This window comes from Thamnophis sirtalis, unplaced genomic scaffold, assembly GCF_051295495.1.
Source record: "Thamnophis sirtalis isolate CommonGarterSnake01/CBP01778 unplaced genomic scaffold, rThaSir2_p1.2 scaffold_3, whole genome shotgun sequence".
Lineage (NCBI taxonomy): Eukaryota > Metazoa > Chordata > Lepidosauria > Squamata > Natricidae > Thamnophis > Thamnophis sirtalis.
The window spans coordinates 8782891-8802903 of NW_028261383.1; the positions used below are offsets into that span (position 1 = coordinate 8782891).

The 20013-nt window shown below is 47.4% G+C and overlaps 1 protein-coding gene across 1 annotated transcript; it reads right to left on the bottom strand.

Annotated features, from left to right (window-relative positions):
• Positions 1-3617: 3617 nt before the first annotated feature.
• LOC148047103 (vomeronasal type-2 receptor 26-like) lies at positions 3618-11097 on the bottom strand. The gene is made up of 3 exons (XM_087707941.1): positions 10936-11097; positions 10258-10384; positions 3618-4522 (listed from the first exon to the last, which is right to left on the bottom strand). The coding sequence occupies exons 1-3, from the start codon at positions 11095-11097 to the stop codon at positions 3618-3620; spliced, it is 1194 nt and encodes a 397-aa protein (XP_087564067.1).
• Between the last annotated feature and the right edge of the window lie 8916 nt (positions 11098-20013).

The window sequence follows — 20013 nt, forward strand, 5'->3', positions numbered from 1 at the left end:
ATTGCTGCCTCACAAGCCATAAACCTCACTGCACGTCACTGGACAGAACGTTGCATTGCAAGTTGATCAGACTGGGAGTGGAGGACAGAATGAAGGAATGGGGGAGAAACTCCAAGTCAGATAAAGCAAATGATAATTTGGACAACAGAACAACAACATATGATTGAGCTACCAAACTCTTCCCCAGCCATCTCTTCACTTGGTTTCCTGGCTTTGTGGCCATGATCATTTTGGCCAAGAACAAGAGTAAGGCAAAAGAAACAAAGATGATTCCCAGATTTTCTTAATCAGAAAGGAAGATTATGATTTGGGGGATACATTGGATTCTTTCCTCATTGGGATATTGATCAGGTGGACATTTGGTACATTTTTCCATATCTGAGAATAACTGTATTACTATTTTCTTAACAATTACTCCTTTCACATATTAAGAAGTAGCTTCTTGAGACAATGTCTAATACCAGGAACATTTCCGCAAGTGTGTGTTTGTGTGTGTGTGTGAGAGAGAGAGAGAGAGGGGGAGAGAGGGAGAGGGAGAAGGAGAGGGAGAGAGAGATGGAATTTGGGGGATTGTGTTTTAATGTGCAGGACCTCTACAGGCCAGAGGTGGGTTCCTCTTGGTATGGTGCGGTATGCCAAAAGGGGTGGTAAAAAACTGGCATATCAGACCAGACCAGTGGCAATGGCGGCCTGGCCATAAACCTGGACTGGTTTTCTGGTCACCGCTTGCTTACCCCACCCCACCCACGCGGGCTCTAAAAGGAAGGAGGCAGAGATGCTGGCATGGGACTTGCCTTGCTTCCCTTACTGCCCCTTCCTCTCTGTCTGCAGCCTGGGCCCTGCCTGCCCTGCTTAGCTGGGCCGCTGGGTGGAAAGTGGTGAGGGGGCAAGTGGCAGTGAATGGTAAGGGAAGCAAGCACTAGGCCAGCATCTCTGCTACCTTCCTCTGAGAGGTGCGGAAGCATTGAGGGAAGGAGGGGAAAATGCAGGGGGAGGAGGCAGTCTGGAGCACGGGTGGCAACGGATGAGTGAGTGGAACAGAAGTGAGCCCCACGCTGGCTCTCGAAGGAAGGAGGCAGAGATGCCGACATGGGGCTTGCCTTGTTTCCCCTACCATCCCTTTCTCACCAGTTGCAACCTTGGCCACACCTGCCCTGCTTAGCTGGGCAGCTGGCTGGGAAAGCAGCAACAGGGTAGGCAGTAAGGGAAGCAAGGCAAGCCCACAAGGCAGCATCTCTTCCTCCTTCCTTTGAGAGTCAGCGTAGGGCTCTCTTCCACTCTGCTCACCCATCTGCGGCTGCCCACTCCCCCGCCTGCCTGCTCCCCCTGCATTTTCCCAGCATCTCTGCCTCCTTCGTCTGAGACTGCAGCAGCAGGGAAAGGGAGGTTTCTTTGCCAGCCTCCCACCTGGAAAAACATTAATTTTCGCCAACTGGAAGGAATGTGTGTGAGAGAGAGGTGGGGAGAAAGAAAGAGTAAGAGACAAAGAAAGAAGGAGAAAGAAAGAATGAAAAAAGAAAGTGGGAGAGAGACACAAAAAAGAAAGGAAGGCAGGCAGGAAGGAAGGAAGGAAGGGGGAGAGAGAGAGACACGCAAGAAAGGCAGAAAAAAAGAAAAAAGATAGATAGATAGATAGATAGATAGATAGATAGATAGATAGATAGATAGATAGATAGAAAAAAGAAAGAGAGAAAGAGAAAGAGAACTTACGATCACAATTCAGCCCAAAATTTTGGTTGGTAAGCAAGAACGTTGTTAAGTGAATTTCACCACCTTTTACAAGTTGGTCACACCCACCAGGCCACGCCCACAGAATAAGCCATGCCAACAGAATAGGTAAAAAATTTTGAACCCACCCCTGGTACAGGCCCATTTGGAATAGCCACATGTTCTGAGGGTTTCTTGGATGTATCTTTTTCTTTCTTTGCAGGCGGGCAGGCCTTCTGTAGTGATGCTGTAGTGTTCTGATGACTCCCCTTTTTTGTGCTCCAGTGGGTGGTATGAATCAAAATGTAAATATTGATCTGTGTGCTTGGGGGAGGGGTCTGTAAACTTCAGTGTTATGGCTTCTGTCTTCCTTAATGTGAATGCACAATCCAGGAAGGCTAGACGGTGAGATTCAAAATATGCAGAAAAGTTTTCCTGCACCTCATTCCTCACCCCTCCCTATGACAAGTATATTTGCAGCTAATTGGAGCTTGCCAAAGTGTTTTGAGAATGCTGAGATATTTTGAGATAATCAACATATTTGTTCTAACCTAGGCTTCCTGGCGGCAGAAAGCTGAGTCCCCATCCCGATAAACCTCTTTTATTTAATTTACTGTGAATTCCTCTCCAACAAAGTCTTTCCTCTCCCACAGTCTTTCAAGATAGTATGCAATTACCAAACTTTATCAGGCTTGGAGAGTGGCCAGGCTGATATCTTTAAGATGCTGCAATACTTGGCAAGAATGCAGGAATGGACTAATTGTCTTGGGCAAACTCCATTCCCCTTTTGCTCCTCTTTTATTCCCTATGGGAGGGGCCATTCACTGTCCACCTGTCCACCTGTCCACCTGTGGCCCAAGTCAACCCTTGTTCTTTAGCTGTTCCCTTTGACTGGCAATCTGCACATGTGCACACTGGGAACAGGCTCCAACTGTTCATCTGCCTCACTGATGTCTGACTCCAAAGGCAGTTGATAGCTGTCAGATGGCCCTAGCCCCATCTCTGCCTTCCAGACTCCAGCACTGGCTCATGTTCCACCCCAACCTCCACACTGTCCAAATCTGCTGCCAGCTCCACTGGTCACTGGCAGGCTGCAACAATACTTTCTCGAGGGGCCTGGCCTTGGAGTGTTAGTACAAACTGGATCCAGACAGCTCTAGTCTTTTTCACCTGTCACACACACACTCCCTATTTCCCATCACACACACACACACACAGAAACACAGAGTTTTATTGCCAATCCATCCCCTTCCCCTCCCACCAAACCTTGGTTGGCAGAGTGACTATGAAGCACCAAGCCAAACATTCTAGAATCCTTCCCTCTTTCTTGTCTCTTCTATTCAGCTGTTAATATTATGTTAATACTAGTCAATAACTCAGCATTGCCCAAATATTTATTTATATGGAGGAAATGTCTGGACCAAACATAATTTCTAATGTTGCATTTCCCCCCTTACCAAAGGGAACCATCTTGTGGTGTACTGTGAAGAATGTGAGAGCAACCTCTCCCTGAACCCTAATTTTGTCAACAATTAAATTAGTTTAAAATGTTTTCCCTGTGCCCCCAGAAGCGTAATTTCTAATGTTGGTACTGTGCTGTACAGTAGAAGACATTTTAAGGTAGTACAGCAGAAGCTAATTTAAGGCACAACAGACCATTTTTATATAGATAGATAGTTGTCCTATTAGCTTGTTCATCCCTGGTTGCATGCCAATTTTAATTACTAATTGGTTCATTTGATTGTTTGCTGATTATGTTGGAATTTCATTAGTCTTATATTCTTCATATGTTGATTTCCTTCAGTTTTAAATAAGCTTAATTTTCACATTGATGCAAAGGAAAAATTAAAAAAATGCCTTAATAACTGCAGTCAAAAAATTAAATGTTTGAGCCTAATTAACAATTTCAGTCATTTCCCTACTTTTATCATGAGATGTTCCTTAGTGTTTAGATCTGGCCTTAGGGTAATAATGTAGCACTTTGGGAAGAAGAAACAGCCCAGCAGACCAGCACTGGAGGTCAAGATGGAGAAGACCTGCACAATCACCATGGACTTTCCTTTGGTGCTCACGTAAGTTGGCAGGAATGACACCCAGACGCTGCAGAAGATCAGCATGCTGAAGGTGATCAACTTGGCTTCATTGAAGGCCCCAGGAAGATTCCTGGCCAGGAAAGCTACAGTGAAACAAATGGCAGCTAGGAAACACATGTAGCCAAGGACAACATAAAACATGGTGACAGAGCCTTCATTGCATTGCAAGATGATCATTCCAGGTTGAGAATGGAAGTCAGAATCAGGGAATGGAGGAGAAACTCCAAGCCACGTGGCACAGATGAAAATTTGGCCAACAGAACCGGAAAGAATGATGGAGTTGGCCAAGCTCTTCCCCAACCATCTTCTCACACTGTTCCCTGGTTTTGAGGCTAGGAATGCTAGCACCACTGTGATAGTTTTGGCCAACACAGAAGACACTGCTATTGAGAAGACAATGCTGAACACTGTTTGTCGGAGAAGACAAGTGGCTTTCCTTGGCTGTCCAATGAAGAGAAATGAAGACAAGAAGCAAAGCAGAAGGGAGACCAGGAGGATATAGGACAGGTCCCGGTTGTTGGCTTTGACAATGGGGGTTTCTAGATATTTAATGAATATGATTAAAATAAATCCTGTGCTTAGGAACAAGAGTAGGGCAAAGGACACCAGGATGATGCCCAGATGTTCCTCATAGGACAGGAAGGATATTCTTTTTGGGATACATTGGACTCTATTCTCAGTTGGATATTGATCATATGGGCACTTGGTGCATTTTTCAGTATCTGAGAAAACAAAAAATAATATTTCTTTTATATCTATTTTCACATTTCAAGAAATATCTTCTTTGGATGTCAAATGATACTGAGCAAGCATGGCAGGTGCCAATATTCAAAATACAAATGGAGACAGTTTGATAATCCTAACAGTGACTGTGGGAATATCTCACAAACTTTATATCATATTGAGATAGAACACACTATCAGAAGGCTCCCTGCCCAATGGCTAAACAGTCTAGATATCCACCATAGGTTTAGCCATTCTAGTAACTGCTCATACATAATTTAATTTTCATCATAAGTAGCTGATAACCTGGTGTTGTCCTGATATTTATTTATCCTAATCCTGTATTAGACAGGAAAACGAATGAATTATATGTATAGTGTATATATGTACTTTAATCTCTGCAGAAAGAGAAGGCAGGGGACGAATAGGACATGGGCAGGGGGCCTGCTCAGCACCTCAGCCGGGGCCCAGCTGCTGAATGGGGCACCCCCCCCCTCCTTCCACCTGGGACTAAGCTTTTTCTTTTTCCAACCTTGGGCTTAGACTACTAAGGGGGCTGTTGTTGTTGTTGTGAACGGACTTTTGTATATTAGGCCTTTGTCCATCATGATTGGCCTTCCGGCTCTTGTTGCTGCTGCTGATATTCAAATCTACTCTGCCTTCCGGCCGCCCTCCCCTTCGGACTGCATTGAACTGTTCCAGAGAGGGGGTGGTCGGCCTGACAGGACGCTTGATGAGATCTGGCAGCTGGTTTGCTGCCACCGCGACCCGTCTGGGTGCCCCCCCTCCGTTCCATCTAACTTGGCCTTCCTCATGGTGTGGCCTCCCCCTTGTTGGGTGTGTCTTGGAATTTGGAGAAAGGGAGAGGGGCGGAACACCCCTCTTGGACCATATATTTTTTACTATACGTTATACTGGACTCTCTACTGGACTTGGCAGAAGATATAAGCCTTGTACGGACTTCACGCACTTGCGCAATTTTTAACTGGTATGGTGAGTGCATGGGATTGCATGTGATTGAGTGAATGATCCCACTTTTTTATTATTCCATTACCACTGTATTTTATGTGTTTTAATTATTATGTGGGGACTGTCTGGTGAACAAATGAGTGTGTCTGATTCGGAGGGCCTGTCGAGGAACACGGGAGACATAGGGGTGGTTGATGGGGCCACGGACACGGGAGTGGGCCGGAGCATCACGGTCGTAACAGGGAGGGGCAGATATGGCGGGGACTTTAGGGCTGGCCATTACCGAGGAAGGAGGGCTCGCTACGTCACAGAGATCCCTCCTTCTGGCCCTACGAGTCCCACTCCAAGGCCAGATGGCGCGAGTAATCAGGACCCTGGTCTCAGGCTGTTGTCGCTAAATGCCAGGTCTGTTGTTCACAAGGCTCCCCTCGTCCAGGACTTAATTTTAGACGAGGGGGCAGACCTGGCATGTATTACTGAAACCTGGCTGGGCCCGGAGGGAGGAGTCCCCCTCGTAGAGATGTGCCCAGAAGGGTTTCAGGTGCTCCATCAGCTGAGAGCCCAGGGAAGGGGTGGAGGTGTGGCGATTGTTATCCGAGAGTCTCTAGTACCTCGTAGGATCCCTGCTCCGGAGCTTGTTGGGTGTGAGTCCCTGCTGGTGAAGTTGGACCTCAAGGGTCAAGTGGGTTTGCTGTTAACGTACCTGCCTCCCAACAGCGTTGCAGCAGCCCTCCCCTCGCTCCTCGAGTCGGTAGCCGAACTGGCAGTTGAGTTCCCCAGGCTTATGGTTCTGGGGGATTTCAATTTGCCTTCGCTCGGTGAACACTCTGATGGAGCGCAGGAGTTCATGGCTTCCATGACAGCCATGGGCTTGACCCAGGTAATTCGGGGCCCAACCCACTCAGCAGGTCACACGCTCGACCTCGTATTCCTCTCGGAGCAGTGGACTTGTGATCTTGGTCTGAGGGGTAGTGAGATCATACCCCTGTCATGGTCAGACCACTGCCTACTGAGGCTTGACTTTCGGAGACCAAACCTCCACTGTAGGGAGGAGGAACCGACCAGGTGGTTCCTCCCCAGGCGACTTATGGACCCCTTGAGGTTCCAGACGGAGCTTGGGGTTATTCCTGATACTCTCGCCCACAGTCCGGTGGAGACCCTGGTTGCTGCCTGGAACTCGGCAGCGTCAGAGTCTCTTGACCGGATTGCGCCACTACGGCCGCTCCGAGGCAGTGGATCCAGGAGGCCTCCTTGGTTTACCGAGGAACTCCGGGAGAGGAAGCGCCGGAAGAGATGCCTAGAGCACCTATGGAGGTCCAACAAATCCGAATCGAGCCGAGCACTTCTAACATCGTGCATCAAGGAATACATCAGGGCAATTAGGACGGCAAAAAGAGCTTATATTGCCACCTTGATCGCCTCCGCTGAGTCGCGCCCAGCCGCCCAGTTTAGGATAACCCGTTCCCTCCTAAATAGGAGGGTTACGGAGGATCCCCTGCAGGGTAGGGCTGAGGACTACGTCCAGTTCTTAGCGGACAAAGTTGCTCGGTTTCGGTCGGAGTTGGACTCCGATTCTGCAGATCCAGCTGAGGCACAAGGGGAGAATCTGGAAGGACATCACTGGATTGATTTCCAAGCTGTTACCCCTGAGGACGTGGACAAGGCCATGGGAGCTCTGAGTGCCTCCACATGTGTACTGGACCCGTGCCCCTCCTGGCTGGTTGCTAACAGCAGGGAGGTGACACGGGGCTGGATCCAGGCGGTTGTTACTGCCTCCCTTCGGGAGGGGGTCTTTCCCCCCGCACTTAAAGCGGCGGTGGTGAGACCCCTCCTGAAGAAACCATCTTTGGATCCAGCCGTTCTTAACAATTATCGTCCAGTCTCCAACCTCCCCTTTGTGGGGAAGGTTGTTGAGAAGGTGGTGGCCTTTCAGCTCCAGCGGTCCTTGGAGGAAGCTAGCTATCTTGACCCATTCCAGTCTGGCTTCAGGCCTGGCTACAGCACAGAAACCGCTTTGGTCGCATTGACCGATGACCTCTGGAGAGCCAGGGATGGAGGCTATGCCTCCATCCTAGTTCTCCTTGACCTCTCAGCGGCTTTCAATACCATCGACCATGGTATCCTTCTGCGACGACTGCGGGAGGTGGGGGTGGGAGGCACTGTTTTGCGGTGGTTCTCCTCTTACCTCTCGGACAGGTCACAGTCGATGTTAGTTGGAGGGCAGAGATCGACCCCTAGGCCCCTAACATATGGGGTGCCGCAGGGTTCGGTCCTGTCCCCCCTACTTTTCAACATCTCCATGAAACCGCTGGGCGAGATCATTCGGCGGCATGGGATAAAATACCACCAGTATGCGGACGATACCCAGTTGTATCTGTCCGCCCCGTGCCAACTCAATGAAGTGGTGGAAGTGATGAACCAGGGACTTGAAGCTGTTAGTGACTGGATGAGGGCTAACAAACTCGTGCTCAACCCAGATAAGACCGAGTGGCTGTTGTGTTTCCCTCCCACCAATTTGGCTAGTATTCCATCTCTCAGGCTGGGGGGTCAAACACTACGCCCCTCAGACAGGGTCCGCAACTTGGGAGTCCTCCTGGACCCACAGCTGACTTTCGAACATCACTTGTCAGCTGTGACCAGGGGGGCATTTGCCCAGGTTCGCCTGGTCCACCAGTTGCGCCCCTACCTGAACCGGGAGGCTCTCACAACAGTCACTCGTGCCCTTGTGACCTCTAGGCTGAAATACTGCAATGTGCTCTACATGGGGCTGCCCTTGAAGAGTATTTGGCGACTTCAGCTAGTCCAGAATGCGGCCGCGCGAGCGATTGTGGGTGCACCTCGTTTCACCCACATAACACCTATCCTCCGCGAGCTGCACTGGCTACCTGTCGATCTCCGGGTACGCTTCAAGGTGCTACTTGCCACCCATAAAGCCCTCCATGGTAGTGGATCTGGATACTTGAGAGACCACCTACTGCCAATTACCTCCACACGACCTATTAGATCTCACCGGTTAGGCCTCCTCCGAGTCCCATCTGCCGGTCAATGTCGCCTGGCAACTACGCAGAGGAGAGCCTTCTCGGTGGCAGCTCTGACCCTGTGGAACGATCTCCCCGTGGAAATTCGTACCCTCACCACCCTCCAGACCTTCCGCACAGCCCTCACAACCTGGCTATCCCGTCAGGCCTGGGGTTAAGACTACAACCCGCCCGAATAGTATGAATGTTGTGTTTTAATTATGTATTTGTCTTATATGTTAAAAGTTTGTCTCCCCCCCCCTTTTTAAGTTGTAAGCCGCCCTGAGTCCCCCCAGGGAAAAGGGCGGCATATAAATAAACTTTAAATCTGAATCTAAATCTAGTGTCAAGTCAAATTCACTATAGATATAATTGATTCATAGAGATAGAGAGATAGAGAGATAGAGAGATAGAGAGATAGAGAGATAGAGAGATAGAGAGATAGAGAGATAGAGAGATAGAGAGATAGAGAGATAGAGAGATAGAGAGATAGAGAGATAGAGAGATAGGTAGGTAGGTAGGTGGGTAGGTGGGTAGGTGGGTAGGTGGGTAGGTGGGTAGGTGGATAGGTGGATAGGTGGATAGGTGGATAGGTGGATAGGTGGATAGGTGGATAGGTGGATAGGTGGATAGGTGGATAGATAGATAGATAGATAGATAGATAGATAGATAGATAGATAGATAGATAGATAGATAGATAGATAGATAGATAGATAGATAGATAGATAGAACCCATTATTTCTATTACGCATTTTTCAAATAATTAACCATTCTGGTGTTTTATATTTTGATAAACATTTTTATATCCTGTTTCTGCTAATTTTAATTAATGCTGTATTCTTTTGCACCATATAAAATAAATAAAGTTGATTAGTTGGTTTCTGTTTCTCCCTGTTTTCTCTTAGATCTGATTCCTTTTCATCTGAATAGAGGAAGTAAGGCTTTGTTTCCCCTTTTAGAACCACAACTGTATCCCTTTGTTGTTGTTGTTGTTGTTGTAACTGTAGCTTACCTCTTAATCCATAGTATGGAAAATTAAAGCCCTAAAAATAAAAGAGGCAGATTTTACCCCTAATAATAGTAAATTTAATTTATGTTCCTTCTTTCACACAGATGACCTCTTCACAATTTTATGGCAAGTTCTTCTCTGTGTATTCTTTATTGTGGCCCACCAGTGGCCAGGGAAGCTGGCAGCACAGTTGGAGAATGAGGAGGTTGAGGAGAAACATGGGCCGCTCCTGCAGGCTGGGGAAGGCTCAGACGAGGGCTCTGTATTGAAGGCAGAGATAGGGCCAAGGCCAACTGGCAGTTCTCAACTGCATTCAGAGCTAGACAGCAGTGAGGCAGAGGAACAGCTGGAGCCTGTTCCCAGTGTGTGCATGTGCAGAGCTGTCAGAAAAAAAAGAACAGCTCAGAAATCAGGGTCTGAAAGGAGAGTGGGCTTTTGCAAGAAACAATTTGTTCATTTGTTTATTCATTCATTTCAGGAGTGTGAAGATCTATCCATGAATCTCAGAGACTCTGTGCCAAGTCTTTCCTTGCACTGCACTGTGTTTTGAAAATATTTACATGGCAGCTTTCCCAGCTGCCATGGTCATAAATTCACCTCTGAAAGACTGTTTGCCATGCCTATGCTGAATGTGAATGAGAGGGATTCACGTTCACTTAATAAAAGGGGTTTTGCCGAGACCAGGAATCTGCTTTGTGCTCTGGATGGATCCACTACCCTTTCCTCTGGTGTGACCCACCTTCCTGAGTGGAGATGGTCCCTTCTGGACAAGGAACGCAGTCATAGCAGCAAACTGGCTCTCCTTTTCTAGCCCTCTTGAAATATCCAGGCTGACAATTTTCCACACATCTGGACTGAGGCAGAGTCTAAGGAGAAACACAAGGAATGCCAAATGAAATATGTTAGAAATAACCATCATTGAAAAATGAAGGTAGACATGAACATTAGTCAAGTAGTTGCTGGACTTCAGTTAGGTAAATAAGAACTTTTTACAGTATTTTTCAAAGTATAAGACACACTTTCCCCACCCTTAAAAGAGGATGGAAATGTCAGTGCATCTCATACACCGAATATGGCCATTTTTGGCCTCCCCAAACCCCACCTTGTGGGTCTCATTTTTGCCAAAAATGGGCCTGTTTTCCTATGGCCATGATCTATGTCCTAAACGATCATCACCCAGCATCCCACATTAGACATGGGCTAAATCAATTTAAAGACCACGTTTCATATCACGGCATCTAAAAGACACTTTGTCAATTATATTGAATCCTCGTAAGACACTTTAATAAAAACTATAAGGGTTATATACTCTCTAAATTCCATTTTCATTGAAGCCTATTTGGTGAATAGGCTTAGCCACTTGAAATGTGTCCTAAGGCTTTGGAAAACAGGGAAAAGACACCAGAATTTCATTCACCTTGTTGAGCAACTTTAGCTGTGAAATAGCATCTTGATCGATAGTAAGTGTCTGTCTTTCCAAAACCCCTAGTTGCTGTTTAATGGGATCCTCCTCAGAGAGAACTATGAAGCTTATGATGTCCAGATCTGCGGCCACATCACCATTTTGGTCCAAGTACATTTTCATGTGGGAAAGATTGCAAAACTCATTCTTGTTCAAAAATGGATGGAACTAGGGGAAAAAATCCAGGAATGTTAAAAGCTGAAACCTTGGGGGTGAGGTCTATCCCACATGGTCTTTCCAGATTTGAATATTTCTTCTATAGTTGTCTAACTTGCAAATATCCTGAGTTGGCAGAACAAGTGTTATCACTATCCTCAAAAGAGAAAAAGAAAGGTTCAGCAATTTTTTTACACGTGCAGAGAGAGAGAGAGAGAGAGAGATGGAGATGGAGAGATATTCTGGAGTACCCTTCAGAAGTTGTAGGTACTCCATCAGTGGTGGCTTTTGACTGAAGAACCATATATCTGAAATGGTGCAGTGTTCCATTTCAACTCTACTATTCTATGTCTATGTCCACATCTATATCTAACTACATTTGATAAGAATATTTGTGGAAAGGATAACACCATAGTAGATTGCAAAGCAAGCGTGAGTTGGGAATGTGATTGTGAATTGTGAAATTGTGAAAAGTTTATTTATAGGCCGCCCTTTTCCCTAAGGGGACTCAGGGCGGCTTAAAACTTATGGGGAAAGGGAGTACAAACAATGACATATAAAAACAATACATAATTAAAAATAGAAACAACATTCATCATTCGGGTGGGGACGGATTACAGTCTTTAACCCCAGGCCTGACGGGATAGCCAGATCTTGAGGGCTGTGGGGAAGGTTTGGAGGGTGGTGAGGGTACGAATCTCCACGGGGAGATCGTTCCAAAGGGTCGGAGCTACTACTGGAAAGGCTCTCCTCCGCGTGGTTGCCAGTCGGCACTGACTGGCAGATGGAACTCGGAGGACGCCTAATCTGTGTGATCTAATAGGTCGCGAGGAGGTAATTGGCAGGAGGCAGTCTCTCAAGTACCCAGATCCACTACCATGGAGGGCTTTATGGGTGGTAAGTAGCACCTTGAAGTGCACCCGGAGATCAACAGGTAGCCAGCGCAGCTCACGGAGGATAGGTGTTATGTGGGCGAACCGAGGTGCACCCACAATCACTCGCACGGCCGCATTCTGGACTAGCTGAAGTCGCCGGATGCTCTTCAAGGGCAGCCCCATGTAGAGCACGTTGCAGTATTCCAGCCTAGAGGTCACAAGGGAGCGAGTGACTGTTGTGAGAGCCTCCCGGTTCAGGTAGGGTCGCAACTGGCGCACCAGGCGAACCTGGGCAAATGCCCCCCTGGTCACAGCCGACAGATGGTGGTCGAAGGTCAGCTATGGGTCCAGGAGGACTCCCAAGTTGCGGACCCTGTCTGAGGGGTATAATATTTGGCCCCCCAGCCTGAGTGATGGAACACTAGCCAAATTATTGGGAGGGAAACACAACAGCCACTCGGTCTTCTCCGGGTTGAGTACAAGCTTGTTAGCCCACATCCAGTCTCTAACGGCTTCGAGACCCCGGTTCATCACGTCCACCGCTTCATTGAGTTGGCACGGGGTGGACAGATACAACTGGGTATCGTCCACGTATTGGTGGTATCTTATTCCGTGCCTCCGAATGATCTCGCCCAGCGGTTTCATGTAGACGTTAAATAATAGGGGGGACAAGACCGAACCCTGCGGCACCCCATATGTTAGGGGCCTAGGGGTCGATCTCTGTCCCCCAATTAACACCGACTGCGACCTGTCCGAGAGGTAGGAGGAGAACCACTGCAAGACAGTGCCTCCCACCCCCACCTCCCGCAATCGTCGCAGAAGGATACCATGGTCGATGGTATCGAAAGCCGCCGAGAGGTCAAGGAGAACTAGGATGGAGGCATGGCCTCCATCTCTGGCTCTCCAGAGATCATTGGTCAATGTGACCAAAGCGGTTTCTGTGCTGTAACCAGGTCTGAAGCCAGAGTGGAATGGGTCAAGGTAGCTGGCTTCCTCCAAGGACCGCTGAAGCTGGGAGGCCACCAGCTTCAGCGGTCATGGACCTCTGCTCATGGAAAGAAGAAAAATGCATCCACAAAAATCTTAGAAGTAAATGTTCTGGTTTGGAGAGAAATTGACTTGAGTACAAAGTCCCCTGGCAGACATCCTCCTTTGAGAAGACATTGTAGAACTACTGGATCAGCTTTAGAGATGGGCAATGAAACCAAGGAAGAAATCAAAGGAGTTAGTCTTATCCTTGAGGAAAGGCAACAAGGAGAAGAGTCATGTTCGACTATAGGGATGAAAATCGAAAGGAATCTGGGAGCACCTTTTACAATGGACAGAATCTCTTGGCTGGAGAAAGGAGGATACAGCACTCTTCCAATAACTGAAAGATGTTTCAGTTTATATCATATTGCAACAGATGTTTGCTCTTATTCCAGAATGGAGATGACAGACTCAATTTGATTGAGGGCCGCATCAGGGGTTGTGTTGGACCTCGGAGGGCCAGGTGGGACAAGGCTGTGGTGGCCATGGTCAGTGTGGGCATGGCCAGCTCGATGCCACTTGTGTGGGGAGTACCTGTGGTGTCCCAGACAGTGCTGGAGGGGATCCTCTTCCAGTCCTCTGCCAGTGAAAACAGAGCTGGCAGAGGGCTGCAGGAGACCGTATAGCCAAAAAACTGAGCCCGGAAGGGCCGCATATGGCCCTCCCGAGCTCCGTTTTCACTGGTAGAGGCACTGCAGGCCAGTCCTTCGCTATTTACATGGCAGCCCCACTGGTCAAATCTAAACACCCTATGGGCTGGACCTGGCCCCCATGTCTTGAGTTTGACATCCCTGTACTAGATGGTCATCAAATTTATGAAGATAAAATTCTAAAATGCTGATCACAAATTCATGAAGACAGGAATATATTTTAAAATGCATACAAAGTTAATGTAAAATTAACACTGTTTAATATCAAAATACATATGGCACGGTACCCGCTCTTTGGAAAACTATCCACAAATGATTAGGTTGGTGTGAGGATTGGGGTCAACGGTGTTGGCTCTTTGAAGCTCAAAAAGGTTGAGATGGTTCCCTTCCTCCTTTGTCTTTCTCCAAAGAAAATAAGGTACATGGATCTTTTTTTTTCATTGTTAAAATGTTTTTATTTTCCATTTTTCATTTTCATACAGTCACATATATACTGTGCATAACCGGGGCCATACAACATTAAACAATAATCACAGCAGTTCCTCTTGTCAGCAATACCCCCAGAAATATAAATAAAATAAAACTCAAACTCAGACTCAAATAGAAACCCAATATACCTCTTCCGCTCTCCATACACCTCTTTCTTCTGCCCCCCTCCAACTTACTATCTTCCCTCCATCATTCCCCTCTACCCTACTTCCCCTCCCCCTCTACCACTCCTCTCTCCCCATCCACTCCCTCCCTTCCTTCTCACCCTCCCTCCCATCTTCTCTCCCGCCCTCTCTACCCCTCTTCCTTCTATCCCACTCCTCCTCCCCTTGGTGTATTTCTACTATATGTCAATGTATTCAGCTTGTCCTATTTTTACAGAGAAATTAAAGAGAGGTACATGGATCTTTATCGGCACTCCATCCATACCTGCCATGGCTGCAGCCTTTGAGTCCCCAGCCTCTCTTCTTGCCCTTTCCTTCTCCTCTTGTGTATGGAGGAATAGGCAGCATTCAAGGCATGGGCCAGAGTATCAATCATATCATAAACATGGCTGTTATATCGATTCCACATCGTGTTTCTTTCCATTTTGGTCTTCAGTGGTGATGTCTGAGTGCATCTTCTCCGGCCTTTGACAGAAATGTTGTCTTCTGAAAAAGAACATCGAAAAGACTGATTCGTGAACTGTGGTTCCAGTAAGAAATCTGGTTCAAAGGAACCATCGTTTGGCCTTTTTTTCCACTGAAAACCGTAGTTCCAAACACTATGGACATATTTGAGGAACGTGTGTCTTCTTATTTGCATTCTCCCATAGCTTGCAATTATCCAGACTTTTCCTTCAATGGGTTCTAGCAAGCCTTGAAGTGTTGAATGAAAAAGACAAATTCTGTCCAAAAGCAAAAAAAATTCTACAAAGTGAACAAAGACATTGACTTGTTTCCACTTAGAGAGGGCATCCCTGAGGGGTGCTGTACGTGCAGGGGTTGAGACAAGTTGGGATATAACAACACAAATTCCATTCCTGACAAGCAGAGGTGTCAAAGTCCTCATGAAGTTCACCCCACTCTCTGTGTCTGAAGCAAAGAGACCAATCAAAGACCATCCAAAATGGAGGAGCATCTGGACAATTCCTGGGTAGAGAGTCCCTAATTTGGGGAGCATGTGGTAGAAAAAAGGGAATTGACTTTTATCACTCAGAGCTTCTGAAGCAGTTGAACGGATCTGAAAAAACAATGAAGAGTGCTGTATTTAGGGCTCAGTTATTAGCTTTCAATAAATCAACTTCTTTTGTCATGAACACATTATAATATTGTATTGTTGATTAGCCAGAAGACCATATCAAGATACAAAATATTAAACACAGAACATTAACAAGGCCAGAATATACAGTACTGTGCTGTCCCAGTGTGCTGTCCCAACAGTATATAGCTAATTTAGGAATTAAGAGCTGTCTCCTTTAAGAAACTACCTCATGGGAAATGTTACTACCTCATGGGAAATGTAGTCCCATAACATGTGACCACATCTGTGCTCCCTGATTGGGCAGTGGGGTACTCTGCCCGGGAAATTGATTTACTACTGGGCACTCACTGAATCGCCATCGGCACGACCAGAAGCAGCTTTGCACCAGCAGCATGGGTTAGAGGAATTAATGTCTTTTTACACTACGTGATGGGACAGATCATGGAAAGTCAGAAGAATCTTAACACTGAACTGTAAGTTTTGCTATTAAGGATGCCTGATAATAAACGTGATCTGAAAGATATTCCTAAGCGTGGAGTTAACTGGCTGCCCGAGCAGAACCTCATTGCCCGGAGCAGAACAGTAAAAAGACATTAGACACCTTTAACCTTCTCTGAGCTCCGGAGTAAAAAGACATTAAAACTCCTTTAGCTTCCTTTGTTTTCCTCTCTGAGCTCCGAAGCAGAAGACAGTAGAAATTCCTTTACCTCCTCAGAGTAAAAAGGCTTTGAAGTTTATTCCCCTCAAGAAAAAGATGATGAATGATTTGCCCCCATCCAGAACCTCCTGAGTAATTAAGACGTGGAATCCCAAACTCTGTTTGCATTTTAACTGAGAAAAGCTGCCAGGATTCTCCCCCCCCCCCCCCCCCCCCCCGCTTTTTGGGAGCAAAGAGAAACATCCCATTTCAGGGAGAAAGGCTGATTATCTCTCCTGAGATGAAGAAAGTTGTTGTGATTAAGAAAGTGTGTTAAAAGGAAATCAGGATTTGCATGATAAAGCAACCCCCCCCCCTTTCGTTCCCAAAACTAACAAGAAAGAAGTTCTTTGTGTAGTAAATGCCTCATGGAAAATCTCCATGCAAACGAAATTTGAGTAAGGAAGAGGTCATCAGCCCAGTGCAGACCTCCCAACTCCTTTGAACTTTATTGATGAGTTGTCTTGGCAACAAGAGGCAATAAAGAGGCCAACCGATGCAAGCCTGCAGACAGCCAAAAGGGACATAAGGCAGAGGCAGACCAGCTGAATGAATTAAAAGAGAGAGCATGTTATGTTCTTGCTGATTTGTTATTGTTTGTGAAGTGGGAAAAGGTGCAAGCCCTTAGGAGGTATCAAGCCAGCCAGGTCCAAGAGGGGTTCCGAGTTCGGGTCCAGTCCCTTAGGAATCCCAAGATTGGAGAGGCAGCTGAGCAAGAATCTCGACAGGAAGCAACCATTGTCCCGTCACTCCAAACGATAGACACAAGCAGCGCCATCTAGTGACCACTCTAGAACTGCAGTCCAGTTCCTTAAGCCAACACTAGCAACGCACTCGAGAGGCTGGCAGGTGAACTGCGCCTGCATCTCCAAAGCTTCTCAACGCACCCTAGTGGCTGACAGGTGAACGGCGCCTGCAACTCCAAAGTTTCTCAAAGCTCTCTAGTGGCTGGCAGGTGAACTGTGCCTGCATCTCCAAAGCTCCTCAACGCACTCTAGTGGCTAGCAGGTGAACTGTGCCTGCATCTCCAAAGCTTCTCAACGCACCCTAGTGGCTGGCAGGTGAACTGCGCCTGCATCTTCAAAGCTTCTCAACGCACCCTAGTGGCTGGCAAGTGAACTGCACCTGCATCTTCAAAGCTTCTCAACGCACTCTAGCGGCTGGCAGGTGAACTGTGCCTGCATCTTCAAAGCTTCTCAACACACTCTAGTGGCTGGCAGGTGAACTGCACCTGCATCTCCAAAGCTTCTCAACGCACTCTAGTGGCTGGCAGGTGAATTGTGCCTGCATCTCCAAAGCTTCTCAACGCACCCTAGTGGCTGTCAGGTGAACTGTGCCTGCATCTTCAAAGCTTCTCAACGCTCTCTAGTGGCTGGCAGGTGAACAGTGCTTGCATCTCCAAAGTTTCTCAACGCTCTCTAGTGGCTGGCAGGTGAACTGTGCCTGCATCTTCAAAGCTTCTCTACGCACCCTAGTGGCTGGCAGGTGAACTACGCCTGCATCTCCAAAGTTTCTCAACGCACCTCAGTGGGCAACAAGTGTACTGCACCCACATCTCCGAGTGTAGCAACGCACCCTAGTGGCCGACAAGTGAACTGCACCCGCATTTCCAAGTCTAACAGCGCACCCTAGTGGCCGACAAGTGAACTGCAGCTACATCTTCAAGTCTTGCAACGCAACCTAGTGGCGAAAAAAGGGAGTTGGACTCAAAAATTGATAACGGATTCTAGACATTTTCTGAATTAATCCTCGTTATAGAACCTTTCTAACCATGGCAGAAGGGTCAGACATGCCTGAACCCATCATAGACTCAGAATTGGTCACCCAAAGCTCAGAATTGGATGTCCAACTATCAGAAAAGGCGGAAACATGTCAAACAGCCTATGACCTAAGACAGCATAGAAAGCCTACGCAGACTATGCGGTCAAACCTCTTGGAGGAATGGGACCGGGTTTATCGAAAGCAGGAAAGCGCCTGGAAACAGTTGCAGCATCTCTGCAACAAACTCGAAGACGATTTACCCCCAAAACGCCTCCGTTCTTTATATAAAGATATGGACGAAATCTACCAACTATGGAAAATTTATGAAATCCGCCTCAGTGGTATCCAATTACAACTAAATGATGATGAAGATCTCCAGAAGAAAATGTTGCACATTCAGATGTTAAACAAAGAACGCAAAAAACAGATCCGACGGAGCAAAGACCTTATACAATCCAATCTGAAGAAGGAGACAGCCCCAGATAAGAAGGCTGAGTCTAAAACATCTCAACAGTCATATGTAGCTCCCTCTCATGCTTCCAAGAAAGCATCCTCATCCAATCCCAAGGACAAGAAGGTTGAGGCTGAAGCATCTCGACAGTCATATGTAGCTCCCTCTCATGCTTCCAGGAAAGCGTCCTCATCCAACCCCAAGGACACATCAGAAACAAATGCCAGGTCTGAAGTGTCTCATCGTTCGCGAGCACCATCTCAGGGGTCACAAGCAACCCCCTCTCACGCTTCTAAGAGGACATCCTCATCTAGTCCAAAAGTTACACAGGGAGAAAAGTCCGCATCAGTGAGGTCTCATCGTTCACATACGACATCTCAACAGTCACACGCAGTTTCCTCCCATGCCTCCAGAAAGGCCTCATCTTCCCAATCAAAGGCAGGTAGCAGCTTCTCACAGCAATCTTCCCATTACAGCCAAAGGCCACGGATACCTGCAGCTGCAGAAGCACAAATAGAAGTTGAGGCGGCTGAGTTGGATCTAGAGTTTATACGAGAAGAGCAGCTGCTGAAGGAAAAGTCGGCAACCATGGCAGCAGAGAGGGCAGCTGCAGCAGCCAAAGCTCGGGCAGAGCTGGCAATCATGGAAGTGGAGAAGGCAACCGTAGCAACCAAAGCTCAGGCAAAGAAGGTGGCTGCAGAAGCCAAAGCTCAGGCAGAGTTGGCAACCATGGAGGCAGAGAACGCAGCTACAATAGCCAAACTTAAGGTTCGACTGGAATACCTTCCGCGCAAGCGGGAAGCGAAAAAAAGACTAATACGGGCCAAAGTTCTACAGATGAAGGCTAACTGTTCCTCCCTCAGCCACAGTCCTAGGAAGCTGGAAAAAGATAGCCAGCACAAGCATGCTAAGGCCTACATGGAAGACCCAAGCCCACCACAACAGGAACAAGGTGGAAAATCTCGATCTGGATCACGAGATTCAATACTCGACAGTCTCATCAATGTCCAAAATGAAGAAACGCACGTCATGACATCAACATGCACCGGGTCCCAGTGCATGGTGGGGAGGGAAGTCAATGGACTCTGCAGAGAAGAGTTAGATGGGAGTGCACAGCTCCCACTGCCACCATCACTAGAATGGGACAACCCACCAGATGATTGCAGTCAGATTGTGACACCAGAGGTAGCAAGCATCCCACCTCACCTGAAGCACGTGAGTAATCACTCTCCTGTTCTAGATCCCAAAGCCGAAATCCTGTTCTTGCCCGGAACAGACTCCTCCAAAGCTTTCACCCCTCAACAAGTGGTCAAAGGTCCAAAGGACTCCCCATCCGCCCTCGAGACAGAACTTGGAAGGGGCATCTTTGGGATGGTGTATGTCAATCGACCTCAGGTCCCAACCCAGACAAATGTCTTCACAACTTCCACTCTCAGTAATGGAAGAACATCCCACTTGAAACCATGCCAAGAACACTTCATGACCTCGACACTCAAACCAGTTTTAGGAGCAACAGTGTTCCAGACCAGCAAAGAAGACAATGGCTTGGCCTTGTCAATAGAGAACAAAGAATTTCTGAGGTTCATGGTCAAGGAATTCCTACAGGAGGCCACCAAGATTTGGATGGCTCCAATACCTCTTTACATACCAAGGCAACAGTTGCCAAAAAACTATGAGCAACCC